Raw genomic sequence first — 24576 nt, forward strand, 5'->3', positions numbered from 1 at the left:
AGAAACTGCTGCTTTTCTGGAGAATAATTTCATCTACTTTTGGAAAAGGAGTAAATTGAAAACTTGCCCTTGTACAGCAAGTGGAGAAAAAAGACGCTCAAAACTGCAATGCCAACTGCACGCCTAATTTTCTTATCTATTTTTGAAATGGAAATACATCCGGTAAATGAATGTGTTTTCTTGGGCAGGAAAAAAACAATAAAGGAAGAGAGCATACAATCAAAATTTTCATAGACAAACAGCAGCATATCGTACAGGAATGCTTATAATTTGAATGTTTCCAATTACAATCACTTTTACTGCATTTTTGGATCCATCAGGATTGCCAATAAAAGCAATAAAAAAAATTAAAAAAAAAAACGAGATGAAAGAGCTTGCCGTATATGCTTCCCGATGAATTTCAACATTTGGGAGCAGTTTGAAGCAACAAGTGAGAGCCTTTCGCTCGTCAAGGCTTATGTCGCGTGAACCCAGACACCATATGTTAACAACCAGGCTTTAAAGTTAACTCTTCAACCAATAAGGTGATGTCCATCATTTCTTATTGCTTGCAGAGCATAAATATCGGAGCATATATTCATTAGAAGAACAAGTATCTGACAAGTCCTGATGCATTCTGGTAATAGCCTTCTGCAAAGATTTTAAAGATGGAAGAAGATTTCTGGAATTCTGTTGAATAGAGTTACCATGAGCTTTGCATAGCTCCTGTTATGAAAACCAATAAGAACCCAGGAATTAGGTACAGATACCAGTAACAGTTCTGATTTTACACAAGTTGAATATGAAGGAAAGTACCTGACACCAACGAAGTATAAACTCCAAGTGTGGACAGCTTTCCAAAAGATCAGCAAGTGCCTCTATTAACCTTTGTAGATATCTGTAAGGGACTGAGGAGGCGACAACTGGTATATCTAATGGGTTGACAGCAAAAATGCACTTCTTTATTAGAGAATCCTCATTCAGGCGAAGGCTGATAATCAAAGCTCTGTTTGGTTGATCCTCATTTAGTGCTTCATCAACTGCCTGTGTAATAATGTGGCCATTGAAAAAATTAAAATCAGCTGAAGGATATGCCATAAATCAGCCCAAAGCTAGCCAGTATTCCCAACAAATGCATCTAATCATTTGGACACATTCTCCATCAGCTAGGGGCTTGAAAAACATCAAAGCTAACCATTTTGATTTTAATTTCTTTTAATTGTATCTTCCCAATAACTTTTATAATAAAAGATTTGGACACATAAACAAGGAGAATAAACTCTTCAACCAAATCTTAATAATTTCACAAAGAAATAAAAACAATCAACGTGATTTAGACCTCATCCAAATGATTTTTTAAACTAAAAGATCCTGTTCTGAGTCCTCACTATCCATACATAAACTAATGATTCTTTACCAAAAGCACAAGCTTTGTATGAAAATGCCATGGAATTTGAGAGTGAAATACCTCTGGTGTAACATCTATGTCAAGATCCGTGGGATCAAAGATAAAAGATTCATCAATTGAATAAACTAGAACTCCTTCCGTTGTTGCCACAGAAAAGTTCCTACCAGTGGGTGCAATTCTCAGGCATTTTGTTCGAATAATAGGCCTTCCACGATTGGGCATGGACCCTGGTAAATCATAACCCAACTTTCCGCGAACTTGTTTATCAACACCTTCTTCTGTATCAGAGTCATTATCATCAATTAAATCAAGTGGACCAGCATCTGTCATTTTCTTTGAGTTCAAGAAATCAAGCACTCCATCTAGTGAGAGGTTGTGGGTTATCTGAAAACGGCGCAAAAGAACCTGCAAAAGATGCATAAATAGATTGACTACAACACAAAAGAAGACATATAATGAAAAAGCAGAGAATTACCAAACATAGAGCCACAGACAATTATGAATATGCATGTATCAGCAAGGCAGGTAAGTATGACAGAAGCTTAAGAGAAAAAAACAGAGTTGGGAAACAAACAATCTCCATAAATGTGAAATTATCAGTACGTTTAGCATATGCAAATAATTAAGACTACCAACTGAGTAACTTTGCCACACAAAAATAGTATGAAATGGGATGATAAAATGGTAAGTTTTAGATATAGTATTTTTTTTTTTGCTGTCTCCCTTTCTTTCGGCTGATAAAAAAAAATGATTAGATCTCTCATCAGAACATAATTAAGTTAAAAGAGCAGTTAACATCATCGTTTGAAATGAAAAGCTTCTCCACAGAAAGCCTGCAGAAGATATCAAACTCATGAAGTTTTTTTCTTGGGTGAACAAAAGAGATACAAGCAACTACAGTCTTTTACCACATTAAAATTGTGTGCCATAAAATCAGGTTTCAGAATATAGATGCCTTGTTGTCAAAAGCCTTTGGCTGGGAAAAGAAGAGACAAATATCCAACATTGTTTACATTTCGTGATCTCATTGCCTCAAAAATGTCTCTTATCCAAATCATTCCCAATCTACTTTTCTCCATTGAATATCTTTATACATGATACAATTTTGCAAGCCTTCAATATCTACTGTGATTTTAGATCAGAATAACAGTGAATTATTTTAAATATCCAAAAACAATTTAACTTATACACATTAGATAATAAGAATGAGTTTCATGGAAGTACATGAACAAACCTGATCAGCAACGTCATACATACAGATGTATTTGCTACTTCCACCAGCTAGTATGCAACTTCCATCTGCAGAATAGCATAAAGTTGTGAAGCACTTTCCTGCAGTTGAATTAGCAGCTGATCTACGATCAGTCATGAGGCGTCCTCCAGCAATATCCCTACGGCCCTCAATGGTGTACATTAACAAGCCATTGATAGGGTCCCAGAAATGAATCTGCCCATCTAAGGTGCTGCAAGCCAATTGCCTGCCATCTGGGCGATAAACTACCGTAAGAACATCATGCGTATGAGAAAATGTTTCAACAGCACCTTTTCCTTCAAAAACATCCCACAAGCGAACAGTTTTGTCCCATGATGATGAAGCTAACACTGCCTATATTTGTGACAGGGTAGTTATCAGTTTTCCATGAATATTGGGTAAAAAAACTTTAGATGGAAAACCTCAAAAAAAAATGTATTCAATTGCTTGACACTAATTAAGTATATCGTAATCCATGATAAGCATCATAATTAGGAGATATAAAAGTAGAGGTACTAAGTCTGATATTAAAATTCATGATAATAAATTACTTCGGAAAATAATTAGATGTCTAGTAGAAAACTATGAAATAGAAAATGTGTAACCACATAGAACAAAGAGAATTATCAAAAGATAACTCACATTTGTAGAAGAAAACATCAATCCATGCACAGGGCCTTCATGTCCACTAAGGACATCCAACAAACGGCCGGTCTTCATTGACCAAACAAATATCTATGCATTTGAACATTAAGCAAACTGTCAGGATAAGTAAATGATGGAAGCAGATAAGTGCCATGATCTATCAGCAATGTGCATAAGTACCTCAAAAGAATCCAAAGTTCCTGCACAAATTACTTCACCACTTTGGTCTGCTGCTAAAGAAACAAACTGCCTTGAAGAAGGGGTGGTAAATGTCCTAAAATTTCGATAGCGAAATAAATCCCATGCACGAACTGTCCCATCCAATGATGCACTCAAAAGACAATGGTTATTAGCCATAAAATGGAGTGCAGTAACTGCATTAGTGTGCTCTGAGAATGTTACAAAACAAAAGCCTGATGAAACAGTCCACACCTGTAACAAAGCATGCAATAGCACATTTAGATAATAATCAGAAGATTTAAAGGAAAATCATACAAAAAAATAGACATAGAAAAATCAGAAAGAAACCTTCAGGGGCAAAATAATTTATAAAGGTAATTATTAGCATAACATCCAATTTCCAAAATAATAAAGACCTAAGTTACAGTGCAGATGAGAAATACCAAATTAGATTGCTATCACTTTAACAAGACAAGCAATGCAATGACCAATCAATCAACACATGCACTCATTTGTTTTGCACAAGATACAACAGCACAATCAGCCATCCATTTCCGTCGTATGAGCATTTAACAAACACATCCAATATAAGAAAACACATTCAATATAACAATATCAGACATGCATGCAACAGCACAATCAGTTCAATGAAATCACTAACAATGGAACCAATTTCATCATATGAGAATTAAACAATCTCATTTAATATAAGAAAAGCAGATCAACCAAATAACCATAACTTCCCCAAATCATTATATCGACAGAACTCTTACCTTCACTTTGTTATCATCTGCCCCAGTAGCCAATAATTGTGAATCTGGTGAATAAGCCAAGCAATTCACATCAAAGTAATGCCCTTGTTGCTTCAATATATAACTCTCTGACCGCCATTCCCACACAAGCAGTTGCCCTAACTTTGCACATCCAAATGTTAACCAATTCCCGGTCTCATTAAACACAGCAGTAGTAATCTTTTCCCTCGAAATTGACAACAGATGAATGCAAACAAAATCTGGCATTTGGTATAACCCAAAGACACCATTAGAAAACCCTACTACCACCATATCAAGCAAGCTATGGTAATCACAAGCAGTCAATTTTGTTTGAGATTGCATAAACCCATCTTTCCTTAGCAATTCCCATTTCCCTTTATGCAAATAACCCTCTTTTACACCCAAATTACCATCCTTCCCATCAAAATCCTTTCTTTTTTTCAGGTTACTCTGGCTTCCACTATCCAAATTCCCTTTGCCATCACGCTCTGGTGTCCCTGGAGAGGGTGGCTCTGAATCTTGCTCATCGTCATCGCTGAATTTATCATCATTGCCATTATAACTCCAGCTAAAAATATAACCATCACGGGCAATTGTATAAACCTTATCAACATTTTTCGTTTTCTTATCAAAACCAAAGAAACACCCAACAACTGCATCTCTATGCCCCAAAAACAAAAAAGGCTTATTCAAAATCCCTTCCTGCAATTTCTCAACACAAAAAAGTCTCGCAGTCAAGTCCTTGGACCCTACTAACAAATACTTACAATCTAAATTCCAATCCAAAGCCGTAACCGTGTCCTCGCAGTCCGCAAGAGTCCTAACCAATTCGAAGGCGAAATATTCCTTCTTGAACCCCGGGGACCTCCATATTTGGACCAATTTTCCTGTGGCAACCGCAATGAACTTGCCGTCGGGGCTAAACCTGATGGCATTTACGGGTTTTTTGAAAGTTATACGGTGGAGGACCACGCGGCGTGGTATATTAATGAAATGGCAGCGGTTGTTCTCGTCAACAGTAAGAAGAAAGGTGCCGTCGGGGGAGGCAGCGAGACGGCGGATGTTAGAGGATGATTGGACAGGAAGGGTTATGGTTTGGGATTTTACAAGGTCAGTGATGGAAACACGATTACCAACCGGAGAGATTAATTGGGTATTTTGGGTGATTATAGCGTTGCCTCCTCTGTAGGGAGCTCCTAGCAAATTTTGGAATCTATAATTCATTTCTTTTAACGAACAATATAATCCTACACTATATTGTTCTTCGTTTGGAAGCAGAGAAGGTGAAGGAAAGAGACTGGAAATTGAAGAATCAGCAATCCGGCTAATAAACTCTTCAAAGTTCCAAGCTTTAGTTTGTCAGCAGAAACGGAAGTCAGCTTTGTTAGGGTTTATTGGTCGTTAGGGTTTATTACCAGACAATAGAGATTGTTGTGTAATTGGGTTTTCTTTTTGGGCTTTGTTTTGAGCCCAATGGACTCAAAATGGAAAGGGACATAAAATTGAAAATTACCCTTGCCCAGCATAATACGATCCCAACTCAAAATCAAATCGAATTAATTTAATTATTTAATAAATTAATTTAATTTAATTAGTTTTTAGAAAAATTTATTTTTCTTAATTCAATTATTGAAATAATTAAATGGAATTAATTTTTTTTTTTTGAAATGCATATTTTCATTGCATTAAAGTCTATTAGGCAAAGATACACAAGTTTACATCTGAGACCAAAAAAGAAAGCAAGTTTCTTAACCCAAGCAACCAAGCCTGGTAACAAGCCCATAGTCCCATCCAGCCAAACCCTAGACCAATACCACCCAAACGAAATTCAGGATCAACATCCAAAAAAGCACTGCCATCGGAAGAAAAAGAGATCTTCTGCCAATGCCTCAACTTGCCAAAGCAAGATAAGCAACAGTAAGAGGATCACAACTTTAATCTTGCAAATAAAATCCACCGCCTCTGATAGGTAACACGCGAACACCAACTTAGGAGAAAGAGGAAGCAGGGGCTATGACAGTTCAGTCTTGATCTAGTCACGGAGAGCCAGCCAACCAAATTTTAACACCAAATTTTCAATCCACGAGAAGCCATCCTTGATTCTTTCTCCTTAATTGAAAGACATAGCAATTGACACAACGGTATAAACCAGATCGTCTCTATTCCATCCTCACCTGGAAAAGTTCAAGATATGAAAAAAAAAATAATAAAAAAAAAAATAACCCCACAAAACTATGAACAAACTAGACCAAGAAGGGGAGGGGGGCCCATTATCCAGTTGGGGAAACCAACCTTCCCCTGCCCAACCACCGAAGACGCTCGACAAAAACCTGAGAAGACTATAAATCAAAAGCAAAAGAGAGGATATTCTGTCTCTAGAAAAACTAGAGAGAGGTTAAATGGAATTAATAGATGCTATATGATTTTGGATGGTTATATATAGAAACCTTGGAAAAAAAAGATTTTAAAGTTTTTTATATAAAAATTAAAGGTAAATTACACAATTTTTATTACTGAAATTCAGTTAAATCTACGATTAAGTCTTTAAAATTTTAAAATAAAATAATTTAATTATTAACATTCTAATGAATTTACAAGTTAGTTTATATTATTAAAATTTTAGTTAAATTTAAAAATATTTAAATATTTTTAATTTTATTTTTAATTTAAAAATAATTCAGCCCTTAAAATGTTTTTAATTTTTAAAATTTAATTAAATTTATAATTTAATTATGATAATTTTAAAATTAAATAATTTAATCTTTAATATTTTAATAAAATTATATATTAATTTATATCATTGGAATTATAATTAATTTTTTATTAAATTTATTAAAATTGAATATTATACCTTTGACTTTGCCTTTAATTCAAAAATAATTTAGTTTTGAAATTTTATTTTATTAATAATTTATATCCAGATTCATATTTTTTTTCTTTTTTATATATAATAGTATAAGATAATATAAGAAAATATTATATATATATATATAAAAATAATGATGATATAAATATAATTTTATAAAATTATAAGGGTTATTTTTAAATAGTTGTAAAATTTAAAAAATAATTTGTAAAATATATTATAATTTTGTAATTAATTAAAATTTTTAAAGACCTTAAAGTAATAAATTTATATTTTAATAATTTAAATTTAAAATTTTTAAATTTAATAGGACTCATATTTTAAAAATATAGGGACTAAATTATTAATAAAATAAAATTTTATAGACTAAATTTTTAAAAACATAAAATTTTAAAGATTAAATTATTTTTAATTTAAAAATAAAATCAAAAATATTTTGATATTTTTACTAAAATTAATAGTAAATGAATTGAATTTATTAAAATATTAATAATTAAATTACTTAATTTTAAGATTATATAGATTAAATTGTAGGTTTAACTAAACTTTGCACTAAATTGTAGTTTAAGTAAAATTAAATATATGTAAATATGAAATTTTATTTTTTAAAAATTATTCAAATTTTTCATACGTGAGCAGGTTCTTAACTATCCCATGGTCAACCCATTTCCTCTATCCCTCCCACTGTCTTTCACGAGTTCTCTCCGGTCCCAAGCTTCCACATACTCAATTCCTTACTCTCACAGCCCTAAGCTAAACCCATGCATTTCCTTTTCTACCCATCACTCTCTTTGTATTGTTCCACAGTCTCGCCTCCACATCTCAAACTCTGTCTCTGAAGTTTCTAAAGCCCACCACCATTCCTCGAGTGTTTCCTCCCAGATTTTCTCCTAATGAACCTCAAAAAGGCATCAACATGCTAGGAGTGGCAGCATCCTCATTGAAGCGCTGGACTAAGTCGTCTACGTGATCATTTCATTATTTATTTTCAAATTGCAACTTTGTGGATTTTGCATGCTGCTTTCTCCAGGCCATATTCCACGCAAATGCTGAGTTGCCGACAAGCTCAGCCAGTTTCTACAAGACATCTAAGAAGCATCATTTCAGCAATGATGTTAAATTTTTGCCTTTTTCTTACTTTTGTAGAGTTTGGCTAATGTTGTTGACAGTTTAGTTGAGAGTGCACATGTAATTGTTGGTTGCAGGTAGAGAGTTATAAGTGGTTGGTAATAGCTCCTATGAGCTTGTCTATAGAATAAATATAATAGATTGGAGCCTTTTTTTTTCTTCTCTTTCTGCCTCCGTCCTTGTTTTTTTATGATGGATTTGAATCCAAGATTCCTTTCCTTGGCCATAATGATGTTAACGTTATCATCACTAGATTACTAGGTTGCATCCACAAAGTTGAGAAGGTAACTACAGTATTTCTACTTTTCAGAATGCCAGTTAGGTTACTCTTCCGAAGAGATTTGAGCTACCTTTCCCGATTATCTGATGTAATTTGAACTTCTATGCAAGCAGCTGCCATAGACAGTAGTTGAAAAAAAAAAAAAAAAAAAAAAGACTTTCCTGTTTCACTTTCCATTACCTTTTAACAAATTTAGATGTCAGGAAGGCCCAGGAAAGAGATGGGGTCACAATTAGGCTCTCTTTCAGTCATTGCTAAGGTAAGCTGTGAGAGAGAGAGAGAGAGAGAGAGAGAGAGAGAGAGAGAGAGAGAGAGCCAAACTACTAGACTGAAATTAGATTCAAGTAAACAAAATGTTCTCTGAGCAGAATATTGACTACACCCATTACTGCTAAATTCTACAAGCCAAAAGAAAATACACATCCAAAGCTTTATTTTCTGGGGACAGGAAAGAAGACTAGAGGGAATTAGTAGTTAATTTATCTATACCATATACCCATTCTATTTACTACCTACTTATACAAATCCGTTTCTTTCCCTTCTCTTATTGCTCCCTGTTCTTCCTCATCACTAGCTCTGACTAGAAGTTGATTCTGTGCTTCAACTATGAGCGTGATCCCTCAAGGTTCAGTTTTGCTGTGAGCCAATTGCGAACCTCATCCATTTCTTTAGGAACTGTGTAATGCCCAAGCCTGTGAAGTGATGCAAGAAATTTTGCTTTAATGTTACACTCGGTGGTCATTAGTTAAATGCTTGTTAAAGAGGAAGCTGAATATTTACCCATCATATGGTTTGAATGTGAGATGTCGAAAACCAGCTGAATTTAAGACGTGGGCAGATTTCTCTCCATAGTTATAGGGGGCTACATCATCATCTGCATCAGGTTAATAAGAGGGTCATATTGTGTAAAAGATTGAACTACAATGGAAGGCAGCATATCCTATGGAATATGGTGCAGCTTCATTGAAATGTCAAATACCATGAATTGCCCTTAACAGAATTAATGAAACTAACTGCTTCACCAGGGTGAAAGGGCAAGGTTAATTTCTACACATTTCCATGCTATGATAGGGTTATAGGCAAAGTAAATGTTGGGGCAGAATCTACATAGCTCATCCCAGTGAACAGTTTAGTGATGATCAGGTTCTTAATAATAATGGCGGTGAGATCTTCTATTTTCCTGTATGTTGTAATACTGTTCTCGTAATGTTCCGCATTGGCATGAGGACTGTGCACAGTGTCCGGATTACCAGAGGATTCAATAGACTCAAGCCGTTAAGAATTACTTGGAACAAAATTCACAAACATTTTAAAGATGACATTGGATAAAGATACTTACTTGTTCCATGACAAAGCAAAATGGGCAAGGATGCAGCACGCCTTGCAGCCTCATGTGATCCTTCTATTTTGTTCCTTAAGCCCCTGCATAATGACAAAGTCTTAACTATCAGACATGGTAATGTTATCTAGATATAACCTGGCCTCTATGGATGTTCTCGTCTAACATGTGGATGAACTGGTCCCTCATACATGCATTATGAATAAATATCACTCTTCTGATAACATAATATTAGCACTTGTTATTACTGATGCGTATTTAGCTAAAGTATGATGCAGAAAGTACTAGGAAAGCCATAAAGAGATATTCTATAGTCATCAAATCATATGATTATGTAAATTGGCATGTCATTGAACAAAGTTTAGAAAGACGTTAACCTGTTTCAAGCAAAAATTATAGCTCTAGGATCGAAGATTCTATTTGAGAAGGAAAGCTCAGAATTGTCATACCTTGAACCTGGAAGCCAGCCACTTAGTCCAACCACTGCTCTGAGGTCGATAGGGTACATACTGCCATTTCCATGTCGTCCCAGTGCAGCACAAGTTGCAGAGTACAGTGCTGTTGCAGCACCCATACTGAAGCCTCCAATGCCAACTTTAACTGTTACAAAAAATTGTAAGATACATGAAGGTTCTATTAATTTAATCAGTTAATATAGGCAGAGATCTACGTATCACATCTAAACAGGATAAACCTCTAAACCCAATAGCAAAATACTACTTGTATTTGCAGAGCAGTATAAAGTTTAGAGTTCCAAGTTAAAAGCTGATATAGGCAGAAGGATATAGCTTAGTAATACAACAAAAGAATTCTCGTCTTTTGAATTCAAGGTAAAGACTGAAACTTCCGTCATCAGTTATAAACTGGCAAAGTTCATAAGCCATAATTTCATATGATAGAAAGCAAATTTTAAGTGAAAGTTAGTAGTTCCTTAACACTTAGTGGAATGAATACACAAAATTTTTTAAAAGCTTACAACAATAAAAAATTGTTGTAAGCGAGTAAATCAGATATTTGCTAAAACTGAAGCCTTGAAAGTACCATCAGTGGGCTCTGTTGACAGTAAATTTGCAATATGTGCTGCTGAGGCATCTAAACCCTCCCAATCATCTGGACTATTTTCTGAAATCTCACCCACATCAAACCCTGTATGAATTACACAATAATTTTAGGTGATTTCCTATCACGATAAGAGCAATGAAAAGTGTATAGCGTATTATAATTATAGAAGGTAATGTATACAAGTCTTACATGCAGTGCAAGGAAATCCACCGAAAAGTGCCACAGGACGTGTAGGAGCAGTTGGACAAATCCATTTAATCTGCATCATATGCTCAACAGTGACAAAAATTAATTATGGAGAAAATACGAATAGAAGTATTTCCCACTGGTGATGAAGTAGTAATAAATAAATTCATGACAGTGAACAAGATAGCAAATTATTGAAGATTTGCATGCTTACATTTGGAAGAGGAAGGCCTTCCAGGAGCTGGGACCAACTGCAACCAACCAGAGGATAGAATGAGAAACATTTCTGGGTTTAGGTTATATTTCCTATATCATTACTCTATCTGACAAACATAGGATGCCATTACAGATGGGATCTCTTGAGATACTTGAAATTTGACAACCAATACATTTTCCAAAAAATGTCACAGCGCAGCGGCTCTCCCTTTCGAATTTATTCGAAAGAGAAAATCGATGAAAGGAGCTCAACATCAAGAACAGAAGAAGAAGAAGAAAAGAAGGGGAAAAAAAAAAGAAAAAGAAAAAAGAAGACGACATCATATGGACCCCTCCAATAAAGAACATGCAACTATGTTGACATTTGCCAAGTCCTTTTACTTTTTTTCTTGTCCTTCGAGCCAAATGTCCACCATTTCAACTCAATAATTTGTACTTAATACAAAAGCAAGAGAATAAAATTGGCGAGCTAGTGAACAAATATCACAGGCCGACATTAATCATTTAGTTCCCACTAGCACAGTAACACTGTTTTTCAGATGAAGTTCATAGAAAAAATGATCAACAGCTTGGTTATAACAAAGAAAGATAAACATATGCATCCCAAATATTCCAATTATATGGACTTCACAATGAATAATAGATTATATGCAAGCGTTTGAATGAGCAAGAACACCTAAACAATAAAGGAAAAGGATATAGAATGAACAAGGAAGAGTCAGAATTTGAATGAACAAGAACACCTAGGCAATAAAGGAAAAGGACATAGAAGAAATAAATAGCTGCAATACCTTGAACCGTTGTCACCAAGACCATGTAACCAGACTATAGTGGCTTGATGTTTCCCTTTAGGCCTCACCACGTAAGTCCTCCCAAACTCAAAAGTTCTTCTGGCAGTTCTACTACCTAAAAATTAGAGCAGTAAAGTCCCAAATAACATGAAGTTTGAAGGATTGAAACATAAAAGAGGCATCCATCTTATGCATCAACCAAGAAAAATCAATATTCATTTGAAGAAGAGAAGAGGAATTCATTAAGTTAGGTAGTTAAATTAAAATACAGGAAACAACTAATTAAGATCCATTAACTTAATATTTATAACTAATAATTGGACTCCATACTGTATGCAAATTGAAAAGAAGAAACAACATAAAAGTATGAAAGAAAACAAACCAGAACCCATAGAAGGATGTTGTTGGTAGCTCATTTTGGCGGTGCAACTAAACGCCCCACCTATGTTCAGTGAATGGCTGAAGAGGAGCTGCCGCAATGAGAAAACCCAGAAAGATAATTGTCTATTTATAGTGTGGAGAAGGAATAAAACAGGTGAATATGCATATCTTTCCGTAGTAATTAAAGTGTAGTGTGTACACCAGCTATATATTGGAGTCTGAAACCACGTAGAAACTCAAAAAGTGGAGGCATCCATCAAAAGGAGAGGGTAATAAAGACAAGGACAAAAAAAGCAGGAAATCTTTTTCAAGAGCGTAGAGAATCCAAGCGGGGAAGAGCACAATCATCCATTCCAGACCCACCCAGATATGAGAGAGGGGAGGCTCTGAGATTTAAAACATTGAGAGAATCAATTCTTATGGGCGGCCAAAAAATAAAGCAATCACAACTATCAACAACAATCAACGACAGCTCTCAAGAATATTTCTGAAAACTAGAAAGAACAGTCCAGGGGAGGTCTGTAAAAGAAAATATCTTTTCTCAATCATTTGTTTATGAATTTCCCATGATTGACGGATACGCATTAACCACAAAGCTAAAATATATTTCAAGCCACCAATTTATCAATGAATTTTTTTTTTTAAATTATGATGTAATAGATGTACTCAATGGAAAGGAAATCATGAGAATTACCCTTTTGTTTGAATTGAGAGAAATGGAGAGAGAGGAGAAAAGAAAAGAAATTTGATTTCTTTAAATTCATTTATTTGGATATCAATTAGAAAAGAGAATTAAAGAGAAAAAAAAGAGAAAGGATGAGAAATGAAGAGAAATTTTAATTCAAAATATTTCTCTTCAAATTGGTGGGAAATGGAAAGAAACTGAGAGAAATGATAGTTAAAATATCTAAATATCCTTTTACAATATGAACATAAAAAAGAAAATGAGGGTACAATAGTTATTTCTCTTAGAGGAGAAATTATATTTTTCTCATATTCTAATAATTTATCCAAACAATATAGAGTAAACTAAATTTACTTTTTTTTCTTTTCTCTTCATTTTCTCTCTTTAATTTCTCTTCATTTTACCTGCCAAATTAAGAATCCAAACAAAGGGTTAGGGTTTCATAGCGAGTGTTTTATTATTTTTTTTGAAGGTTACAAACCAAAAAATTTCAAAATTATAGTGACATTTTTATATATTTTTTTTGTCATTTTTATGTATATTTAAATAGAATTTCAAATATGCATATACACATACTTATTCATTAAATCTCAATTATAATTAATTAATAAATTTTAATATAATAATATTAAAATCATCTTTAATGCTATGAGATTTTAATTTTAAATTTTAATTAAATCCTAATTAATAAAAATTTTAATTTTAATTATTATAAATATTAATGATAAGTAAAATTTAGATAAAGTTTCAACTAATTTTTCTTTATTAATAATTTTAAAATATATAATTTCTCTCATATATATATATATATATATATATATATATATATATATATATATATATATATATATATATTAGCAACTTGACTATTTTTTTTATAAAAAAAAAAAAAAGAAAAAGCAAGTTAACTTTTTTCTGTCCTTCCATCCTCTTTCTTGCTTTTCTGCTTGCCACTATATTTGTTTGGTAGCTTAGCTTAAGCCCCACCAATAAAAGTTTTGTTTGTTTATACTCATGAGGAGAGACACCATAACTCCACAAGCATACAATAAGTCCAAAATCAAGCCTCCTCTGAAATGATTATTATGTGACCAAATAGATTTATATTCTTATTTTTCATCTTTTTGTCAATAAATGTTCTTTGATGTACTCATTATTATTCCTTTATGTAGGGATTCTACAAAAATGTGCTTAGAAAACATTTCTTATACTTAATTTTTCTCAGTTCAATTGTACTCTTAATGTTCTATTGGGGAGAGCTTTTCTGTAGTAACTAAAATCAGAGTTAGGTAGATCAGTAAGTGTGGGTGCAATGCGCTTTCAAAGAGTTCAATTCTTAGAGAAGACATTGCTGAGAGGAGCAATCACAAATATAAAACAATGTTGAGGCTAATTTGAAATACCTATTTGGATGGGCAAGACTAGAGAGAGCTTTTACAAAACAATGTGAACTTCTTCCTATGTTCTATAGCTGAAATGATAAGTTGAAAGCCAGTATATTACTTTTGCAGTATTTGCAAAGAATTTGAGATGTTTAATTTAATTTAATTTTACTCAAACTGGTAAAAGCTTTAAGAACAACCTAGTTTCTCAATTTCATTTCATTCCATTCCATTCTAATCTTCTTTTTTTTTCTTTTTAGTATTCTAATCTTATATTATTTTGTTAAATGCTGGAGGAATCTTTTCATGGGTGTCATTTCAATCAATATCACTTACCATACAAAAAGTTCTAAACCCTAACTTCATTAAGCAGAATTCTCTTTTTACCTGCAACATTTTGCAATCCAAGTTCAGCACAAAACTCCAAGAACAGTGAAAATTGGAATAAGAGTTGCTTTGTTTGATTGGTTATGCTAAATTTTGTAATCCAAGGCCAGTGGAATATATCCTATCTTGAGCAAGATAAGTTCTGATATATGGAACCCCACCATCAAGTGTTTCTATGGACTACAGATTGGATTTCAGTGGTTCTAGCTCTCCCATCCCATCATCATATATCACCATTTATGTCACCTATATGATGCAGCCTTACTGCAGCAGCAGGAGCAAAATTGCATCCAAACCCAGTGTGAAACAGCACATCTCTTAACAGTGTATAATACAATCATTTCTTAACCTTTTTCCAATCTTAATTTCAAGTTTCTAAGAAAGAATCAAAACCTTATAACTAGACATACACTAATGTCCCACTGAGTTTCTACCTTTTTAGCTTAGGGTTTAGCTGCCAATACATTTTAGGTTCTAAGAACATAACAAATGCAAACTCTATTATTTAACTAGTTGACTAAACACTTGGAATAATATCGCTGACATGGCGAATTACGATTGGTCATCTCAGTAAATGGTGGTATCAGATTTCCCTTACTAGGTCAATCAATATTTAGAATAGGGAAAAATTTTCCCTCCTTTCTGGGAAACTTTTGTGTTTGTCAACCCCTTCCTTGCTTGCCTCACACTCAATGTGGGAAGAAAGAATCAATCTCAATTACAAAATGGGATTATACTAAACTTGTGGGTTTTGTTTAACAGTAAACAACAGATGCTGTTGGCACTAGTACACTGTGGATTCATTAATGTACATAATTAAAAAAAAATTAGGTTATTAGTTGCTTATAAGCTGGCTTCCAAATGTAATAAATTATAGCCAACTCTATAGAAGACATCAAGGTTCTAATTTCAACATTATGATTTGTGAATAAAGTGCAAGGGCATAATGTTGCCAAGGTAAGAAGCTGGTGCTCACTTATTGACTAGACATTTGTGAACCAGACCAAAATAGCTTAGCTATATCCTTCATTTTATGTATTAAATTGAAATTAAACTAATTAGTGAATGTGGATTAAAGAAGCAAATATGGGGATTTAAAAAAAATGATGGAGGCTTAGATTAGGGTAGGAGAAAATATTAGTTATTTTGATCAATTTACAGGGTGGAAAGGATTCTTGAAAGGGCAAAAAGAAAGGAGGGAAAAGATGTAATCTTGAAGCATAATTAGTTGGACTTTTGTGAGGAGGAGTAGTCAAATTTTGCTCAAATTCTATTGTTCATACTACAGTGTAAAGTTTATGCTTCCAGCAAAAACTTTTCCTATTCATAAAAATAGGAAGAAAGAAGAGAAATTAAAAAAAAGAAAAAGAAATTAAAAATCTTATATTTACATTTTTTATTTGCCCTTTATTATTTTCAAATAAGATTTGACTATTCATCCTTATTAACAAAAGCCATTTTCACTTTGCGAAAACACCAAATAGCCGCACTTTGCAGAATATTTCGGTCCCATCAACAAATGTCATCTATATATCATAACTTTATTTTATTTATTTTGTTCCCACGTTATTCTTTCCATACTAAAATAGAAATTGCTTCAATAGTTTAAGAAATGATGTTTAGATTAAAATAATTAACTTTATTTATTAATCTTTTGTAAACGGCAATCTCCCATATTTTATTTTACTCTATAATCAAATATGAAATTATGTTAACTTATAACATATTACATTCAAACTATTTATGTCACGACCCAAAATTCTGAACCGTAACCGGCATATAATTTAAGTATTCTTAAATCATACAAGCCTTATCAGAGTATCTTGAATGAATATATTGTCACTTACTAATCCAAAAAAATAGACAAAATACTGAATAAACATCATAAATATCCCATAAGTAGACTGCGAAATCTCTACAGATTTCAAATAAAAACTTAAACTGTTCAATAAACTAAACTAATTATTAGCCCGAGAAAACATGAATTCGGGCATACCATGAGAACAAATCAAAGTTGTCCCTTTCCAGAAAATGGACTGAATATTTGGATCATTTCCGAATTCTACCGATCCAAATAGATAATGCATGAGAAAACGTGGTTTAAACTAGATGCTCAGTGAATGATAATTATAGCACACAACGGAATAGGAATATGCAGACGCTTGATTAATTTCACAATAAATTTTCTATTCAATAAAATCATGCTCATGCTGTCAAAATCATTAATAAAATAATTTCATAAAACATATATATAAAATAAATTCATTCAATAAAAATTTTATGGTATAGTGCACCAGGGTGATGATACCCCACATCACCAAAGACCATATGGTAAGCGCGCTACCAGATATTAGATACCTTCCTCCTCCTTCACAGATATTAATGCATATGATACTAATGCAAACCATAAACTGCAATGATGCATGACTCGATAATGCAACCTAATACCGTGATAGTCCACACGGCGGGGCGGATAACGTAAAACAGAATCGGGCATAGGTACCAGTTCAAAATAGAAAATTAATTTGTACAAATCAATCAAATTCAATAAAAAATTTCAGATAGCAAATAATAACTGATAGTGCAATTCCAATAGTTTATTTCAATAATTTCAGAGAGTCAATAAGATCAAATCAATCTCAATCAATTCAGTGTAACACATCGATAAATTTATAGTCAAATATCAATCAATATAAATACATTAAAGGCCTGTTCCCGGAATCCTAATGGGTCTAATGCAGAGATAGTTGACAAAATTAATTATTTAATCAAAATCGAAATAAAATTCAATAATAAAATAAAACTCAAAAAAATCACATAAAATAATTGTTAAAATATTGATTTAAAATTTCATTTAATAACAAACTTAATGCGAAGAAATTTTCAAAGGGACTAAAACGGTGCCATGTACTATAATTACTACTCACCTGGAACATTCAAAACAATAGTTATTTCAATGGAAGAGAGACAATTTCAACTGACTGATTGAATATTCAAATCTCATATACACCAAAAATATTAAAGAAAAATATCAAATAATAATAAAATATAATAACTTTTATATATATATATATATATATATATATATATATATATATATATATATATATATATATATAAAATAATTAATTATTGTCTAACAGCAATTATGATCAACCTAATTCAATACTAATGATAAAAATAAATAAATAAATAAATTTCTAGGGTAGTTGTAACAAATTAATGAAAGAAAATAAAATTAAATTCGCTCATTATTGAATAAAGAATGAGAATTTTTACCTTGAAAACAAAATTGAATGTGATGCATAGAGAAGTAAAAATTTAGGGATTCTCTGTTGAGAGTATTTGATAGAAAAAGGAGGTGACAAACAGGTTTTGAGAGCAAAGTTTAGCAGAAGAGATGATTAGGGTATATATATATTTCAAGAGTTCTATTAGGTGTAGAATGGAAATAGAGTTATTATTGAGCTGGGTTGTTCAGATTGCAGATATATATTTAATTTCAAAAATAATATATATATATATATAAATAAATAAGCAGACCATCCAATAAAATATATATATTTTTTATAAATATATTAAATTATTATTAGCTAATTAAAATAAAATAATAATAAATAATAAATATATATGGGTTCCCACATACTTCCCCCCTAAAAAAAAAATTCGGTCCCCGAATTTGAATAGACAAAATTTTAACCTAAAGAATCAAATAAGTGAGGATATTTGGCTCGCATTTCATATTTGCCTCCCATGTAGCCTCACTACTTGAGTGATTATGCCACAAGACTTTGATCAAAGCCACTTCCTTAGACCGGAGTTTCCTAATTTGTCGATCTAAAATCTTTACTGGTTGCTCCTCATATTACATATCATCCCTAAATTGCATGGTTTGAGATTGTAAAACATGAGATGGATCTGGTACATACTTCCTAAGCATAGAAATATGGAAAACTGGATGTACATGTGCAAAACCAGGTGGAAGGGCTAAACGGTAAGCAACTGCTCCAATTCTCTCCCAAAATTTCAAATGGACCAACAAAACGAGGGCTAAGCTTCCCTTTCTTTCCAAACCTCATGATTCCTTTCATAAGGGAAACTCTCAGAAATACATGATCACCAATCATAAATTCTACATCTTTACGCTTAGGGTCAGCATAACTTCTCTGTCGACTTTGAGCAGTCAAAAGTCGATCACGAATTAGTCGAACCTTCTCTGAAGTTAATTGTATCAACTCTGGTCTAGTAAGCCTTCTTTCTCCAACTTCATCCCAACAAACTGGTGACCTACACTTTCGACCAAATAATGCCTCATATGGAGCCATCTCTATACTTGCTCGATAATCAAGTATTATAAGCAAACTCCACTAAAGGCAAATGATGAACCCAACAGCCACCAAAATCCATAACGCATGCACGAAGCATGTCCTCTAATGTCTGTATGGTCCTTTCTGACTGTCCATCCGTCTGAGGATGAAAGGCAGTACTAAAGTCTACTCATATTCCTAAAGCTTCTTGGAATTTCTTCCAAAATCGAGAAGTAAACTAAGTACCACAATCAGAGATAATGGAAACTGGAACTCCATGAAGACTAACAATCTTGTTTATATACAACTGTGCAAGTTTAGCAAAGTCATATGTAGTCTTCACAGGAAGGAAATGAGTAGATTTTGTCAATCTGTCCACTATCACCCAGATTGCATTGTAACCATCTCATGTACTAGGTAAACCCACAACAAAGTCCATGGCAATATGCTCCCACTTCCACTCGGGAATAGGCAATGGCTGAAGTAACCCAGATGGTCTCTGATGTTCTGCCTTAACCTGCTGACAAGTCAAACATTTAGCAACAAAGTCTGCAACATCCCTCTTCATGCCACCCCACCAATAATGCTCCCTTAAATCACGGTACATCTTAGTTGAACTCAGGTGTACTGTAAGCAGAATGGTGTGCCTCCTCCGTGATTTCTCTTCTCAACTCATCAACATTGGGGACACAAAGTCTAGTGCCATAACGAAGAACTCCATCATCATTCAACATGAATCCTTGAGCTTGGTCTTGATGAATATTATCTATAATCTCACATAGGTGAGAATCCCTCTTTTGAGCAGCCTTAATTCGATCAATCAAGATAGGCCTAACTCGAAAATGTGCTAAGAATGATCCAGCTATGATTTCAAACTCTACTCCCTGATCTAGCAACCCATGTAATTCACCAATCAGAGGCCTCATCTTGGTAGATATATGGGCTAAACTACCAGAAGACTTCCTGCTTAAAGCGTCAGCCACCACATTAGCCTTTCCAGGGTAATACTGTATAGTGCAATCATAATCCTTCAGCAATTCTACCCATCTCCTTTGCCTAAGATTAAGATCACGTTGGTCAAAAATGTATTTGAGACTTTTGTGGTCAGTGAAGATTTCATAAGTCTCACCATACAGATAGTGCCTCCAAATTTTCAAAGCAAAAATTACTGTAGCCATTTCCAAATCATTAGTTGGATAATTCTGCTCGTGTCTTTTCAACTGACGAGAAGCATATGCAATAACCCTTTCATGCTGCATCAAAACACATCCTAAACCAATCCTAGAAGCATCACAATATACTACATAACCCCCTGATCCAGATGGAAGGGCTAACACTGGTGCTGTAGTTAAACGAGTCTTAAGCTCCTAAAAACTTTTTTCACAAGCCTCAGACCACTGAAATTTCACATTCTTCTGTGTCAACTTAGTTAAAGGTGCTGCAATACGAGAGAAGTCTTGAACAAACCGTCTATAATACCCTGTTAAACCCAAGAAACTACGAATCTCTGACACAGTTGTGGGTCTAGGCCAATGAAGCACTGCCTCAACTTTCTTCTTATCAACGCACACCTCATCCTTTGATACTGTATGGCCTAGGAAAGCCACACTATCTAACCAAAACTCACATTTTGAGAACTTGGCATATAGCTTGTGTTCTCGTAAGGTCTGAAGGACAATTATCAAATGATGTTCATGCTCCTCCTTACTCTTTGAGTACACTAGAATGTCATCGATGAACACTATAACAAATTGATCTAAGAAAGGCTTGAAAACTCCGTTCATGAGATCCATAAAAGCGGCCAGAGCATTGGTAAGACCAAAAGACATTACAAGAAATTCATAGTGTCCATACCTAGTCCTAAAGGCTGTCTTGAGTATGTCTTCTTTCTTGACCCTCAATTGATGATACCCAGATCGAAGATCAATCTTGGAAAAATACTTTGCACTTTGAAGTTGGTCAAACAGGTCATCTATGAGTAGAAGAGGATACTTATTACGCACAGTTACCTTATTCAATTGCCTATAATCAATGCACATTCTCAAAGACCCATCCTTCTTCCGTACAAATAACACAGGAGCACCCCATGGAGAAACACTAGGGCAAATAAACCCCTTATCTAGTAGGTCCTGTAGTTACTCCTTCAACTCTTTAAGTTCTGCGGGTGCCATACGATAAGGTGGCATAGATATGGGCTCAGTTCTAGGAACCAAGTCTATACCAAACTCTACCTCTCGCTCCGAGGGTAAATCTGATAAATCTTCTTGAAACACATCAGGAAACTCCTTAACCACTGCAACATTCTCCAAACCTGCACCTTCTACCTGAACATCTCTAACATAAGCTAGATACCCTTTACACCTCTTTCGTAATAATCGTCTAGCACTCACTACAGAGATAAGATTACTAGAGGCTATACTGCGATCTCCCTGAAATTGAAATTCTGCCTCCCCAGGAATTTTAAAAAGTACAACTTTATTATGACAATCCAATGAAACGTGATAAGTGGCTAACCAATCCATGCCTAAAATCACATCAAACTCAAACATATCCAAAGAAACAAGATCTGCAGCTAATTCTCTATCTCCAATGTGAACTATACATCCCCTATACACCATATCAGTGTCTATTGCATCCCCCATAGGTGTTGATACAGATAAAGGATACTCTAACAAAGTAGGTGGTGTACTAAATATCATGGAAAAGTATGGAGAAACAAAGGAATGGTTGTGCCCCAGTCTTAGCCATAGGCGTCTGTTCAGATGTCTAATTAATAGTTTGAGGTGGTACCTCCCTTGTTGGATAAAGGTTTGCACCATTAAGACCCTTGGCCCTAGCTCTCCTCTTACGTTTAACAGACTTAGGCACCTATTCATTTTAATAAACAAGTATTAAATCTGAAAATGTGAGCCAAATTAAGACAGGTGAAAAAGTACGAAGGACGCAGATATTTGAAGCAATGATAAACTGAAAAGACGTTAAGGATCCTATGCTCCGTAAGTTTACTAGACCTCAACCGAGCTCTGATACCAACTTTGTCATGACCCAAAATTCTGAACCGTGACCTGCGTATAATTTAAGTATTCTTAAATCATGCAAGCCTTATCAGAGTATCTTGAATGAATATATTGTCACTTACTAATCCAAAAAAATAGACAAAATACTGAATAAACATCATAAATATCCCATAAGTAAACTGCGGAGTCTCTACAGATTTCAAATAAAAACTTAAACTGTTCAATAAATTAAACTAATTATTAGCCCGAGAAAACATGAATTCGGGCATACCATGAGAACAAATCAAAGTTGTCCCTCTCCAGAAAATGGACTGAATATTTGGATCACCGCAGAATTCTACCGATCCAAAATGATAATGCATGAGAAAACGTGGTTTGAGCTAGACGCTCAGTGAATGATAATTATAGCACACAACGGAATAAGAACAGGCAGATGCTTGATTAATTTCACAATAAATTTTCTATTCAATAAAATCATGCTCATGCTGTCAAAATCATTAATAAAATAATTTCATAAAACATATATATAAAATAAATTCATTCAATAAAAATTTTATGATACAGTGCACCAGGGTGATGATACCCCACATCACCAAAGGCCAAATGGTAAGCGCGCTACCAGATATTAGATACCTTCCTCCTCCTTCACAGATATCAATGCATATGATACTAATGCAAACCATAAACTGCAATGATGCATGACTCGATAATGCAACCTAATACCGTGATAGTCCACACGGCGGGGCCAGATAACAGAAACAGATACTGGGCACAGGTACCAGTTCAAAATAGAAAATCAATTTGTACAAATCAATCAAATTCAATAAAAAATTTCAGATAGCAAATAATAACTGATAGTGCAATTCCAATAGTTTATTTCAATAATTTCAGAGAGTCAGTAAGATCAAATCAATCTCAATCAATTCAGTGTAACACATCGATAAATTTATAGTCAAATATCAATCAATATAAATACATTAAAGGTCTGTTCCCGGAATCCTAATGGGTCTAATGCAGAGATAGTTGACAAAATTAATTATTTAATCAAAATCGAAATAAAATTCAATAATAAAATAAAACTCAAAAAAATCACATATAAAATAATTGTTAAAATATTGATTTAAAATTTAATTTAATAACAAACTTAATGCGAAGAAATTTTCAAAGGGACTAAAACGGTGCCATGTACTATAATTACCACTCACCTGGAACCTTCAAGACAATAGTTATTTCAATGGAAGAGAGACAATTTCAACTGACTGATTGAATATTCAAATCTCCTACACACCCAAAATATTAAAGAAAAATATCAAATAATAATAAAATATAATAACTTATATATATATATATATATATATATATATATATATATATATATATATATATATATATATATATATATATATATATATATTTGCGGATGTGGATTTGTGGTGGAGGAACGGGACGCGGATTTGGATGGACGAGGTGCAGGTGCATGAGGGATGAACAGTTATATATATATATATATATATATATATATATATATATATATATATATATATAATAATTAATTATTATCCAACAGCAATTATGATCAACCCAATTCAATACTAATGATAAAAATAAATAAATAAATAAATTTCTAGGGTAGTTGTAACAAATTAATGAAAGAAAATAAAATCAAATTCACCCATTATTGAATAAAGAATGAGAATTTTTACCTTGGAAACAAAATTGAATGTGATGCATAGAGAAGTAAAAATTTAGGGATTCTCTGTTGAGAGTATTTGATAGAAAAAGGAGGTGACAAACAGGTTTTGAGAGCAAAGTTTAGCAGAAGAGATGATCAGGGTATATATATATTTCAAGAGTTCTATTAGGTGTAAAATGGAAATAGAGTTATTATTGAGCTGGGTTGTTCAAATTGCAGATATATATTTAATTTCAAAAATAATATATATATCTAAAAATAAATAAGCAGACCATCCAATAAAATATATATATTTTTTTTATAAATATATTAAATTATTATTAGCTAATTAAAATAAAATAATAATAAATAATAAATATATATATGGGTTCCAACAATTTATTAATTAAATTATTTTACAGCAAACAATTATGTATTAAGAAAGTAAGATTTATTATGTTAATAAACGGTACCACATAGTTATTTTATTAAAATATGTTAAAATTTATTCAATAAATTCTCTTATTTCATTATAAAAAATTAACCGAAATAAAAGAAAAAAAGAATTTATTTCTCACGTTATTGATCAGATTCAAAATTTGTAATCCTAGCATATAAAATATTAAAAATGTGATGGGCA

General features: G+C 33.2%; 2 protein-coding genes across 4 annotated transcripts; both read right to left on the reverse strand.

The window, feature by feature from the left end:
* Nucleotides 1–214: 214 nt before the first annotated feature.
* LOC110635904 (periodic tryptophan protein 2) lies at nt 215–5641 on the reverse strand. The gene is made up of 7 exons (XM_021785404.2): nt 4238–5641; nt 3465–3716; nt 3282–3374; nt 2622–2993; nt 1448–1792; nt 796–1023; nt 215–705 (listed from the first exon to the last, which is right to left on the reverse strand). Exons 1-7 carry the CDS (start codon nt 5459–5461, stop codon nt 535–537), a joined length of 2685 nt encoding a protein of 894 aa, XP_021641096.2. The 5' UTR covers nt 5462–5641; the 3' UTR covers nt 215–534.
* Nucleotides 5642–8821: 3180 nt separating this feature from the next.
* LOC110635911 (uncharacterized) lies at nt 8822–13175 on the reverse strand. 3 transcript variants are annotated; one of them, XM_058148862.1, is made up of 10 exons: nt 12686–13175; nt 12488–12575; nt 12106–12220; nt 11313–11349; nt 11102–11171; nt 10892–10996; nt 10300–10450; nt 9851–9933; nt 9292–9385; nt 8822–9203 (listed from the first exon to the last, which is right to left on the reverse strand). In XM_058148862.1, the coding sequence occupies exons 1-10, from the start codon at nt 12737–12739 to the stop codon at nt 9116–9118; spliced, it is 885 nt and encodes a 294-aa protein (XP_058004845.1). In that variant the 5' UTR covers nt 12740–13175; the 3' UTR covers nt 8822–9115. The 3 variants fall into 3 exon arrangements, with proteins under 3 accessions (XP_058004845.1, XP_021641103.1, XP_021641104.1); XM_021785411.2 differs by having other exon boundaries at nt 12488–13159; XM_021785412.2 differs by lacking the exons at nt 12106–12220; nt 12488–12575; nt 12686–13175 and adding an exon at nt 11446–12079.
* Between the last annotated feature and the right edge of the window lie 11401 nt (nt 13176–24576).

The sequence above is a fragment of the Hevea brasiliensis genome, chromosome 6, assembly GCF_030052815.1.
Source record: "Hevea brasiliensis isolate MT/VB/25A 57/8 chromosome 6, ASM3005281v1, whole genome shotgun sequence".
Lineage (NCBI taxonomy): Eukaryota > Viridiplantae > Streptophyta > Magnoliopsida > Malpighiales > Euphorbiaceae > Hevea > Hevea brasiliensis.

What these genes read in the sequence shown, in the direction of transcription:
- LOC110635911 (XM_058148862.1), bottom strand. Translation starts at nt 12,739, where the DNA reads ATGCCTCCACTTTTTGAGTTTCTACGTGGTTTCAGACTCCAATATATA. An exon ending in TGGATTTCCTTGCACTGCAT is followed by an intron (nt 10,997 to 11,101) that starts GTAAGACTTGTA and finishes TAATTCATACAG; the next exon opens with GGTTTGATGTGGGTGAGATT. An exon ending in ACATTCAAACCATATGATGG is followed by an intron (nt 9,204 to 9,291) that starts GTAAATATTCAG and finishes ATCACTTCACAG; the next exon opens with GCTTGGGCATTACACAGTTC.
- LOC110635904 (XM_021785404.2), bottom strand. Translation starts at nt 5,461, where the DNA reads ATGAATTATAGATTCCAAAATTTGCTAGGAGCTCCCTACAGAGGAGGC. An exon ending in CAGATGATAACAAAGTGAAG is followed by an intron (nt 3,717 to 4,237) that starts GTAAGAGTTCTG and finishes GCTTTGTTACAG; the next exon opens with GTGTGGACTGTTTCATCAGG. An exon ending in GAACTTTGGATTCTTTTGAG is followed by an intron (nt 3,375 to 3,464) that starts GTACTTATGCAC and finishes TCAAATGCATAG; the next exon opens with ATATTTGTTTGGTCAATGAA.